A 12,801-nucleotide genomic window follows, 5' to 3' on the forward strand; every position below is an offset into this window, starting at 1 on the left:
AACATCTCAGTACAAACGCATAAGGTTGTTTCTTTAAGTTCATGATTATTTAGTGCTAAATATGTTGGCAAATGCCGTGACTCAAAGGGAATGTCATATAATCTAGGCATGCACTGCTGCTTGGTCCTGACCGTAACCCTCCTTATAGCTCTGATCTCACAACTTGCAACTCCTACTTCTTCCCCCCACACAGAGTAAGACTTAAATACTTGTTCAATGCAATAAAAAGAAATATAATAAATCAGGTGAATAACCCCTTTTTAAGAAACATGGTAAATGTGAGGAACAGATATAAAAAAGAAGTTTTGTCCTTTTACTTCACCACTAAAATTGGTGACTGAAATAGAAAATTTCCCAGCACACTTGAAGGGCTTTGTTGATTTGTTTAAGGATAAAAAAGGTTGCCAGATTGAAGGACTGGATGGTCAAAATGAGTTTGAAGGATCAGATTATAGTTAAGCTTCAAACTTAATAAATTATCATGGTACAATTATATCCAATTCGACAGATGGACTAATGAATGGTTGAGGATTAATGACAAATGTAGAGAATGAACAATTTCTATCATTATATGAAGACATACAGAAGGATGCTTTCAAGAAGGGAGAAGTAAGTAAAATTTATAACTTAATTTTGGATCAGGAGGAAAATGACATTGAAACAGAATGATTAAAATCAATTTGGGAACATGATTTAAACACAGAAATTAGAACAGAGGATTGGATAAAAATTTGGAAGATGAGAGTTCTAAGATTAATGTCGGCAAGAATAAAGGAGCATTTTTTTAAAAAAAATAGTTTAAGGTGGTACATGACTCCAGTGAAATTGAACATAATAAATTCAGACTATTCTAAGGCCTGTTGGAAATGTGATGAAGAAATTGGCACATATCATATGTGGTGGGATTCAAAATTTTGGAAATAGATTTTTAAGGAAATATGTGATATATTTGAAAAAGATATTGAATTTAACTCAAAAATTGCTTTGCTGTCAATTTTTGATAAGGTAGAACTAGATTGTTACTCAAAGGAATTGATTTCTAATTTTATGACAAGTGCTAGATTATTAATAGCTAGATTCTGGAAAAGCAAACATGATAACAAATTAGAAGATTGGTATAACAAAGTATGGGGCATTGCATTAAATGACAAATTGACTACTGAACTAAAGATGAAAAGAGGAGAAGTAAGACTGAATATTTTTTATGCTCTTTGGGGTAGATTTACTGAATTTGTATTACTGAAAGGAAAGGGGAAAGCCTCTAAGCAACAATCAATACAATTTTGGAAAAGAGGTTCGCAATAAAATGATTACTCCAAAGGGTCCCGTGGGTATGGGGGTGCACTGAGTTTTAGATTGTTAGTCAGTATTTTGTACTGATGTATTTGTTTTGGAAAATAATTTAAAAACAGCCAGAGCTGGTCATAACTTGAATTGGTCGTAAGTCGGGACGTTCGTAAGTCGAGGCACCACTGTATTTATTTGTGTGCATGCACATGCCTCTGCACAGAAATGTTACATATGAGTTCAGGGTTGGGGCAGAACAGCTGGTAGCTCCAAATCCACTATGATCTTGACCCTTTCTTGAGAGAAGGCCATTCCTCAAGCTACAGGTTCATCCATACCTCTTGTCTCATTCTCACCACAGGAACAACAAACCTTCCTAGGCTTTCACCTATTTCTGGGAAAGTATTGGACTATTTGATGGCAATGCACCATCGGGGATTCTTGGATAATATCTGAATCAATAGCTGAAGTCAAGGAAGGATGTGTATGATCTGACAAAGTAATCCAGACAAAGCAGACATTTGGTCAGTAGGAAGAACTTTTAGAGCTAGGGACAGGTGAGGATTTGTTTATTTGATTTATAACTCATCCATTGTTTCTCCTAAATTGTTTCATAAGAAGATTGAAAGGAATGTACACATTTTTTAAAAAATGTAAGTTATAATACTAAAACACAATTAAACAATATTTTAAAAAATATCTTTATTGGGATTTTTAAAAAACATGCATAACATGCATCAACCAATTGCTTGGAGGTGGCAAACCCTCTAGCACTGAAGGCATTCAAGAGGAAGCTAGACAGCCATCTGCCAGATATACTTTAACTTGGATTCTTACACTGAGCAGGGGCTTGGACGCGATGTCCCCTTCCAATTCTATTATTCTGTGAAAACGACCACCATTATAACACTGCAAGAAAACTATTACATAATCTATTCATTACAAAAATGGCAATCAAATAAAAATGTACATATGATTATAATAAAATTCTTGATTAATCTTTGTGGCAGGTCTATTGAAAAGTGAAAAGAGATAAAAGTTGACAAAAGAACTCATTCCATCATGAAACTGGGGCAGAGGATACATTGCTTTGTTATTACTAATGTAAATAACAAAAGGATACCACATATGAAAGAACAGGTTCTATGTCTGAAATTTGTGTAGGCTTCTGACCACTTTTTCATTTCAGTGCAATCTCCAATTTGGCCACTAAGTACATGGATATAATTACACCCTTGTGCTTTAAGTCTCTGCTGCCATTGATGAACAGCAAAAATGACTTGGGAATGAAGAGAAGTGTATTGTTGACTTGATTATTATTTCCATTTCTTTAAAGATTGTAATGCAAATGGATAAAATCACCAAGTATGTGTGAGTAACAGCTGAATTCTACACACACCCTCCAATATCTAGAATCATTCACTAGTTCATACAGATTACTTTGGGTGGAATCAAGTACTAGAATCAAGAGTAGACCCTTGGTCTAGATGGGCAGGATAGAAATCTAATAAATAAATAAATACTAAGAGTACACCAACTTAGCAGTGTGCTTGTGGATTTTGCAAGATTCTAAACGTGCTTTTATCGTTAACTCCTGGGGGATATTCCATGGCATATATTTCATAAGTAAGTCTCTGCCTATCATATTCTAATTGCAGAATAAGGTTTTCAAAAGCTGTAAGAGGACATATGGTTTGGATACATGGTTTGGGTTTTCATAGGGTGAGGGAGGTAAAATGAATAACCTGACGGACTTGGTACCACAAGGTTGCAGCTGGATCAAACTGACAAGGAGTCTGAGCCTCAGGTTTGGGAGAAAGACCCACAGGTCCATGGGCTCCCACATTTTGAAGTGAGTGGATTTTCCTTAGCCTATGAATAGGGGGTGACACAGGAAAGGAGTTGAGGGTGAGGGAGAGGGGGCTACTATCTTTTGCCAAGCACGCCATATTTGTAGAATGTTTTGCAAAAAGGGCTGGCATGTTACTTATTTTAGAAGTTCTGAGCAATAGAAAAGGACTCATCTCATTTATCTGGATATAATCTGGTTTATGATATAATGAATAATCTCTGTGAGTACTAAACAGAAACATTTCTATTTGCCTCAACAAGCAGCATGATTAAGTTTTCAACTATGTATTTCCAAACGATTTTTATAGTGTTTGAGGAGATAGACAAGGTTTCTGGTTCATCTGAAGTTATTTATGAAGCAAGAAAGCACAGTCTGGTCATACTGAAATATAGATGTCTAGAACAGCTATTAGCAAAGAAAGAACATTAATCTTAATTCAGTGATTTGCTCAAGCAAAGAGAGTTTTAGTCCAAATATTTAATGTGATGGAGATGTAGACTGAAATTTGAAGTTACTATTTTGTAGAGGAGATGAGCTAGAATAACCTTTATGTATTCAACAGATGTTAAATGGAATATTGGTAGCACTGGCATATTATTCCTTAAGTGTATGGTTCATGTTTAAGTTTATTATTTTAAGATTTCTCTGTGTTGATTTGTAATCCAGAATATTTTCTGAATTCTATCAAGGTTTCTAGAATAAGAACAATTTCTTTTACTAGGCTGAATTATTATTTTATTGCTAAATCCTCTGCAAAAAGGTTCAGCAGGTTTCCTTTTCCGTTTATCTTTATGCCATTTAGCCTAGAGCCACTTTGTATGACATCAGTTGGTGGCTCCACAGCAAAGGCATTCTGCAGCAACCAGAAGGAGACGACATTACTGTATTTGAATAAATGTAGACAGTTGTACATGAAGAAATGTCCCCTGAAAATAAGCCCTAATGCATTTTGGAGCAAAAATTAATATAAGGCCCTGTCTTATTTTTGGGGAAATACGGTATTCATAGTTGTAGTGTCTGATTCAGTGTCAATTATCTACCTGATTTAGAGGAACAAGGAAGGTTTTCAAAGGCCTGTGGAATCCTGGCTCATATAGCAAAATATCTTATTAAAATTTCTCACTGACAGAGCAGTTTAAAAGCTTAGTCATTTTAAAACTTAGCTGGCTATTGGAGGAGATTAAATTATTACTGTTATCTAAAAGCACATCATTAAAAAAAACACATACCAACACCAGTTAAAAGCTTGTTCCTTCATAGGTAAACTGATTCTTCCACCCATATGTTTTGATAGTGACAGAACTGAAGGTTTTGACTGCAAGGAAAGTCATTATCCTGACACCACATCAACCCACCGAGAAACAATTTCCCCCAAACAAAATGTACAATTCCAAAAGAAAACATTTGCAGTTCAATGTTTTAAAAAATGACAACATTATTTCATGTTAGCTACCATAAAAAGTGATTGATAACAATGTGGAAAGTAAAATAAACAGAACAGTCTGCTCCTGAACTCTAAATCCTAATAAAGAATAGCTAATTTCTATCCCTGTTAAAGATATTCTCTGCAGCTTATTTACTAGGGTGTCCATGAATAGTTCCAAGATGAAAGAAAACCATTCTAGAAAATGGTTTCACATTAGAAGTCTTCATAGTTATGTAAGATTGTCAGTGTTATGTTAAGGATGGTGAGGCCAGAAGCACTCAGTACATTCTTAGGATTTGCTTTTGATGTCTTTATGCATTTGGATTTTTAGTTTTTTTAAAATGTTGCTCCCTCCAAATAAAGTTTTATTGGATGTCCATGATGTCTGCAGTGGGAAGCCAGAATATAACACTCTTCAACAGTTCGTCATACTCCCAGAATTTTCTGTTTTAACTTCTAAATATCACAGAATCAGATGTTATAACATTATAAAATGTTGCACTCCACCCTGGAAAAATTCCTGCATATGCCCACATAAGATGGCAACAACTATGACACAGAGTTGAAGCCACGTACAGTATCTAGCATAAAAATCAATATTTTGAGAACTAATTGTCAAGGTATCTCCCTCTCAAATCTTCATAGATCAGTCAGTATGGGTCATTGATACATAAAGAAATAGAAGTTATAACAAACCATCAGTTTCAATTAGATTAAGCTATTGACTTTGCTAAATTTACTTCTTGCAGAGAATGCTAAGATTTTATACAAAGATCTTGTCACATTTCTACTTATAGCTGCATGTCAGAAATAGCAAGGCACTGGAAATGTGCTGCTAACCTTTCCTTGAATGCATGGTGTGGGATCTTGCTTTATGGGAAATACTGAGAGAAGAAGCAAGGAGTTTAAAAACAAAAATACCTTTACTGATTTTATCTCAGTTTAGCTACCTTTCATTGTTAATGGGAATAATAGGTCAAATCTACCAAGCACACATGGGAATGTTTGGGACCGTGTGCTGGAGGTCTCCAGATCCTCTCTATAAAACCAATGATAGGTCTAATTTTAAAATTTTATTTTTACTGATATATAACTAAAAATGTCATCCAGGAATTTGAAACAAAAGCTCAGGAGAGAAGAAATACATAATTGGTTAATATTACTAGGCGATTTTAAAAGATGAGCAGGACTGGCAAGGATTATTTATTTATTGGTTGATTTATTGATTTGTATGTTATACTGCTGACTTAGTGTACAACTATTTTGAGTGGTATACGCATAAAAGCAATAAACCAAAACATCAACACACACGAATACAGTAACTAAATAAACCTCGAGTGATAACAGACTACAGGAATGCCTGTAAAAATAACCTACTGGAGAATGCCCTTAAAAGCTTCCCAAAACAGCACAGTCTTAAGCATCCTGTTAAAGGACGGGAGACAGGAGGCCTGCCAAATTTCCACTTGGAGCCCATTTCCATAAAGTAGGGCCCATGGCCATGAAGGCATGATTCCTGGTGATTGTTTCCTTCGCCTCTCTCAGAGTGGCAGCCCAGAGAAGCAAGGCCTGTGAAGAGTGGGTGGTACGAGTTGATGTTCTGAGGGAGAGATGCTCCAAAAAAATACTGAGGCCCCAAATTATAAAGGGCTTTATACGCTAGCATTAGCACCTTGAATCTGGCATGGAAAACAACTGGGAGCCAGTGCAGTGTAGGTAAGCCAGCAGCAGCAAGATGTGCTCACACCTCATACCAGTCTGGACCTGTTAAAATTTCCATGCCAGTTTCAAGGGCAGGCCCATACAGACAGCATTATAGTAAGCAAACTTAGAGATCACCAGCACACGGGCCATTGTTGTCGGGGGGGGGGTCCCCATCCAGGCAGGGGCACAACTGGGCAATGTCTGAGTTGTTTGACAGTTGACCTGGACATGACCACAATCTGATTTTCCAAGAAGACGGCCGGGTCCAGGAGCATGTAAAAGTTACAAATGTGCTCCCTAAAAGGAAGAAGAGTTCAACATAGGGAGGCTACTCCCCAACTTTTCCAACGGGCCTCCCAACAAATGACCTCCGTCTTCTCTGGGTTCAGCTTCAATCTATTAGCCTTCATCCATTCCAGAATCAAGGCCAGGCAGAGCTCCAGGGCCCAGACAGCATCCACTGCAGAAGGTGTAAAGCAGAGAGAGAGAGAGTTGCGTATCATCAGCATAATGATGAAAACGCACTCCATATCTCTGGATGATCTCTCCCAGCAGTTTTACATAGATTTTTAAAAGCATTGGGGAGACAGATGACCTCTTTGGGACTCTGCAATTCAAGGTCTAAGGGGCTGACAATTCATCCCCAAGCTGAACTCTTTGGACCTGGCCACCAGGAAAGGATCAGAACAAGGTAAACACCAGCCCTCCAACCCCTACTCCCAGTATCCTCTGTCCAAGAGGATACTAGGGTCGGTCATATCAAATGTTGCTGAGAGATTCAAGGAGCAATAATAGTGCCATCCCTCCCCACTGGCCTTCCTGAGCAGGTCATCCTGCAGTGTGCTCAGTGCTGTCTCGATGCCATGACATGGCCTGAACCAAAACTGAAATGGATCGAGGCAGTTTTCCTTCTCCAGGAACATCTGGAGCTGCTCTGCCACCACCCTCTCAATCAACTTGCTCATAAAGGGGATAATGAAAATGGGCCTGAAATTATTCAGATTGTCTGTCTTCAAGTTGGAAATTTTTAGGATGGGCCATCTGATGGTTTCCTCCACCTGGGGCAGGCATAAAGCCCTCCCTCAGTGAAGCATTTATATCATTGTAAATCTCCCACAGCTTCTTTCAAAAGCCAAACTAGGCAAGGATAAAGCACAGATGCAGTGGGTTTGCAATGTGCTGGTGTCATGGCCGCCTCCTCAGAGCAGGTTGAAACACACCCAATCAAATCTGAGTTGTCCCAGATTGATCCACTGCACTGCCAGAGGACTCTAGGTTCCATTGGATGGCCTCAATTTTTGATCTAAAGAACACTGCAAAGTGCTCATTGGTGAAGTTACCAAATTGAGGCCTTTGCTGACTAGGGTTAGTGAGGCTGTGGAGAACCCAGTAGAGTTCTGCTGGTTTATTGCCTCACCTATTACCCTAATGTTAAAGGTCTTTTTCACTGACTTGATAGCATTCAAGTATTTCCTTGTCAGCTTAAACACCACAGAGAGATTAACATCCAATAGGTCTCTCCTCCATCTCCTCTCTAGCTGTCTCCCAACTAACCCCATAGTCCAAAGCTCCTCCGTAAACCAGGGGGAGGGCCAGGCTCTGGACGAGAGAGGGCATTTGGGAGCAATTGTGTCACTTCAGGGTACCACCTACTCACTTCAGCTTTGACAGGGTGGCCAACCAGGTCAGTTGGAAGCCCTCCCCAAGTCCTCCCGAACACTCACAGGCTCAATATGACTTTGAGGGCAGCCCATTTTAACTTCTCCGATTGCTTTATGTGAGGGGGTTACCGAGGCTAAGTTAAATTTCAGCAGGAAATGCTCTGACCTTGACAGGGGGCAATAATTCATATTCACCACCCCTCTGATCATAACCTACATATGCCAGATCATATCCTACATAGGAGAAAGCCATTGACACCTGGCAACCCATCCAGGTTTGGAGGAAGAATAACAGATCCACCCATGAGACCTGCTCTATGTGTGGAGCTGATGACCTACTGAGATAGACCCACGGGTGTCATAGAATCCATGAACTCCAGGGTGGCTTCAGCCAGCTCCACCTCAGCATGGATGTAAAAGTCCCACAGCAGCAAAAGTCTAGGGGCCTTCAACTTCACTGCTGAGACAAACTCTGTCAGCCCTGGTAGGGAAAACAGTAGGTTGTGAGGAGAATGGTACACTAGTGCCAGCCTAAATCTATCTCTCTGCCCCACTGTCAGGTGAATACTCTTTCACTTGATAAAACAGAGGTCCTGCTGACACAGATGACATCTTCACAGACAGTGGCGACCCCTCTCCACCCCATCCTTCTGATCTGCCCTGATGCTGAATTGAATACCTGGGTGGGCACAACTCTTCTCCCACCCAGGTCTCATTATGCAAGACAAATGAGCTCTTTCATCCTCAGTAAGATTGTAAATAAGCGAGATCGAGATTGCAAATCTCGACTGGCCTGGCATTCAGCAGTAGGAGGGTCAGATCAGAAGACTGACCGAGCTGGTTACCTTGTAGATGCCAAGGAGTGGGGTGGCAACAGTTCGGGATAGGCACCAGTTGCCTCACTTGCACCCTCCTTTAACAATAGGCCACCCCACTCACTGTGTACCTTCTCTTGTCCTCTACCACCAAGATGATCTTGGTGTTTAGAATACTGCAAGACAGAAATATGTGGAAAGACAAAGAGGAGGCCTGTATCCAACACTGGATGTCAGTGGATAATAAAGAAAAAAAAGAAGTAGTTTTAGATAAACTATTGGAAAAAGAGATATTTAGCTTGTTTTCTAACTGTAGTATTTAAGTATTAAATATTACCCTAATGTTTGTAATCAAACTGATTTTTTAAAGCCATATACTGTATTTTTTTTAAATAAAATAAGTTTTCAATTGGCAAAAGAAAGACAGGCTGTTCTGTTAGCCCTTAATATGACACAGCAAATACACTCTCTCCCAATTACTGCATGAAAGCATTACGACAGGCTATGTACAATGGCCGTCACTCTTACCTCAGCATGCCCACCAGGAGTCAGTGTCTTGTTGCAACGCTCACATTTCAGACAGAATTTGTGCCAGTCTTTTCCCAAAGAAGACACTTTCTCAGCTGCATGACAAAGAAATTGGGGAGGGAGAAGGGGATAAATGAAATGAGTATTCTCTAGTTCTTAAATGTCTTCTTACCTGGCTCAGATCCACTTGAAGGGCTGAAAATTACTAGACACAAAAGGGTGGTGGGTGGAGACAGAGACACTCATAAAATGCCCTCATAAGCAGTCCCTGACTCTTGTGCACATTAGAGTGCCTCTCCTCCTCCCAACCTGGAGAAATGCAATAATATTCAATAATGTCATGAAACAACTAACAATAATAAACCTTTTATGACATCCCAAACAAGCTGCTTGAGTAGGCACCTCATTCTTCCTTACTACAGAACCCCTCACATATTGTGTATGGCTCACTTCTTCAGTGGATTCACATATTTTTAGAAAGCCATTCAGATACTTCCTTTTAAAGCTGCCATTTGAAGAGGTCCAGCATCTGAAGGGCTCTGTTGACAACTTTAGGAACTAGTGTGCATGTTCCTTTTAGGAAATCAAGGAGAAAAAAGAAAGGAGGAAGGTGATGTGGTTGATCCCACCCTGACCCCAAGGTGCCATAGCTTTCTTTCCAGCTACTGCTGCTGGCATTCAGGCACGTGCTATTCCGTTTACTCCATATGTAAGAGGCCCACTACTCAGTTCTCTGAGACTCAAGTGGTTCATGAAAATAATCTTCTCCAGCGGCTAACACCTCCTTGTAGCTCAATTCAACAGGTGCCGTTGTCAATTCTAGCTCTTCTAGAACTCAAAGTTGAGGCAGTAGTTAGTCCTGCAGGAATAGCACTGTGCCACCTGTGAGCCAGCACGAAGCGAAAGGAAATGATGACCAGGTGGCAAAGGAGAGAAAGCTGTCCCACTCTGTCCTGGATTCCTGTCTAGGGGAGACATTACAGGTGCCAACTACTGGCAGATTCCCTTCAGCCACCCAGGCCAGGGGCAGGAGAGAGAGAGAGAGAGAAGGTCAAGGAGGAGAGGAGGCAGAAAGTGGCGCTAGAGGATGCCTCGTGATTGGTCTGGAGTTTCATGATAATGCAGCTCTGTCTCTGCTTGCTCTGGCTCTGCTTCTCCCCCCCCCCCTTCTCTTCTTTTGGTACAGCTACCGCAGAAAAGAGAGAGGAAAGCCACTGACACCTGGCAACCCATCCAGGTTTCTGGGAGGAAGAAATGGGTGAGTGGGTATTGGCAGGAGCACTGGCAACCCTCCTGAAACAACGACATGGCTTACGTGTGGGATCTGGGTCATATTTTTAGAAGTGCCCCTGGAGCTTATCAATTCCTGTCTCCAAACACCATCTCTTGATGGCTGCAGTCAACATAGCTTAGCTCTATCAAGAGCAAAGACTGCTTTCCAGAGGTACTGCTCCAAAGGGGAGGGGCAGTATAATTTATTCCTTATTTAAGGCATTAAAACCTTTGCTCCTGAGCCCAAATGCATCTACCAAAGACTGTCCTGTTACCATGAAAGGAGAATTCGAGAGGACTCTGGCAGGACACCCAGCTCAGTTCTTCCCCTGACACTTAAAAGGGCAGCAGCCTCCTTCTCCTTCCATTATCAGCCGCAGGGAATGTGTAGCAAGTGAATGTATACCACTAACAGGACAGGACCAGGGAATATAATAAAGCAGCTGCCATCTCAGTTACCCTTATAGCGGAAGCCTTTTCTGGTTCTGTGTGGGCTGCTAGATCAGGTGTCTACCTTTTAATATTTTAGGCTGTTTTCAAGTTGGAGCATACATGCTTGGGCCTTCTACTCTGACTGCAATGTTATCAGTTTCTGAGAAGCCTGAGAGAACTTTCTCTCGTGTATAGGATAATGGGACAGGCTTTGTTTCAGATCAGACTTTAGAGGCAGATGCTTGGAACAAGCATAGAAGGAAAACAAACGGACTGTTCTCCAGCTGAACCAGGCTAGGCCTCTTATACTAGCTAAGGCTACAATACTGAAGACTTTTACACTGGCATATGCACCACCAGATTTTGGGACACTTGCTTCTAAGATGACACTTCAAAATTACACTATACGAAACACACATGACTATGACATAGGAGAGGCTTAATTTTAGGTACTGAATGACACTGGCAAAAATCTATTAGGTGACAAAATCCTTTCAAAGTCATAGAATTAGCATCATATATGAACTATGGCATGCCCAGTGGCTTCCTTTACCATTACACCATTAGGTAAGTCCTAGGCACAGGGTATGGAGAACAAATGATAAAGCAATAAATCCAGCTTGGCTTGTTTACATTGCATGACCATCTCTGTCTGGGTGATACTAAACAATCAGTGTGGTGCAGAGGTCAGAGTCTTGCACCAGGCCTGGGGCAATCCAGATTCAATCCCTGACAAACAAGCCTTCAGTACCGCATTGAGTCAGTAGCTGGTGGACATTAAGCTTAAGAGTGGGGGTTTCCTCAAGAGTGAGAATCTCCCAAACAGCAAGCAGCCTTTTAATTAATACAGTAGGTGAACATCAGTGATTTATAGCATAGAAGAATGTTAGTTTTGCTAATTAGTTCTATTTATATCTTTAGATTGTATCTATACAAATGTTTTGTTTAGAAATTGTTAAATTAATATACCACTATTCTGCCAACAAATGGCTTTTAAAAAGATTTAAAATTTTGGTGTATGTAGGTTTGTGGGTGCTGGAGGGACATATCTGAACTTTGCCAGTTCAGGAACCAGAAGCTGATACACTGCATCAAACGTTAATTATAACTAAACATGGAATATTGCTTCCAAATGCTTGAACAACTCCCAAACAAATGGTTCATTTTATTGTGCTGCCTCCTAAATTGTTTACAAATAACTAGTTCTCATACTATTTGTTATTGCTTACAAATAATTAGTTCTCTACAGTTTTTAATAGAACAGGTCTGAAAATTTTTGGGAATGGCTTATGAGATCAAGCACAATATTTACCCTCTCTCTGGTCAGGATTCTCATGGTCACCAATGACGGCAGTCCCTTTGCCACTTTGAAAATGTCCTTTTAAAAAAAAAATCAGGCTCATCATGTCTGCTATTTATGTGAAGCTGGAGAATGAGACTGGATGGAGAGAGATCAAACAAACCCAGTATGTGACAACAGGCTGCAAGAAGCCCAAACAAAATGAAAGAGATTGTGGATAGAAGGAATGGCCGCTCACTTCTCCCTGCCCATCACCGTATCCCTTTTCCACATCCATAATTAGGTAGAAGAGTTTGGCAGTGTAGAATTACTTCTGCACCTACAGGTATTCTAAAGTCCATGAAACACATTTGTAGGAGAACTACATGTACTGCCTCTACTCAGCTACAAGTTATGTATATATTTTGCTAAACTATGAGAAGGATTGCCTTAAGTCAGAATTGACTTGACAGTACATAATTAGTATTACTATGAAGTTAAATAGCACACTGGTTCAAAAGAATTCAAAAGGTCGTACACAGTCC

General features: G+C 40.2%; 1 protein-coding gene across 1 annotated transcript in view; it reads right to left on the reverse strand.

The window, feature by feature from the left end:
• LOC110089733 (cysteine-rich protein 2) overlaps nt 1-12,801 on the reverse strand; it is a 58,559-nt gene that overhangs the window by 15,941 nt on the left and 29,817 nt on the right. Inside the window, exon 2 of the mRNA XM_020813009.3 lies at nt 9,274-9,368. Within this exon, the coding sequence (XP_020668668.3) occupies nt 9,274-9,368 (95 nt within the window). The remainder of the gene's footprint in view (nt 1-9,273; nt 9,369-12,801) is intronic.

The sequence above is a fragment of the Pogona vitticeps genome, chromosome 4, assembly GCF_051106095.1.
Source record: "Pogona vitticeps strain Pit_001003342236 chromosome 4, PviZW2.1, whole genome shotgun sequence".
In the NCBI taxonomy this organism is placed as follows: Eukaryota; Metazoa; Chordata; class Lepidosauria; order Squamata; family Agamidae; genus Pogona; species Pogona vitticeps.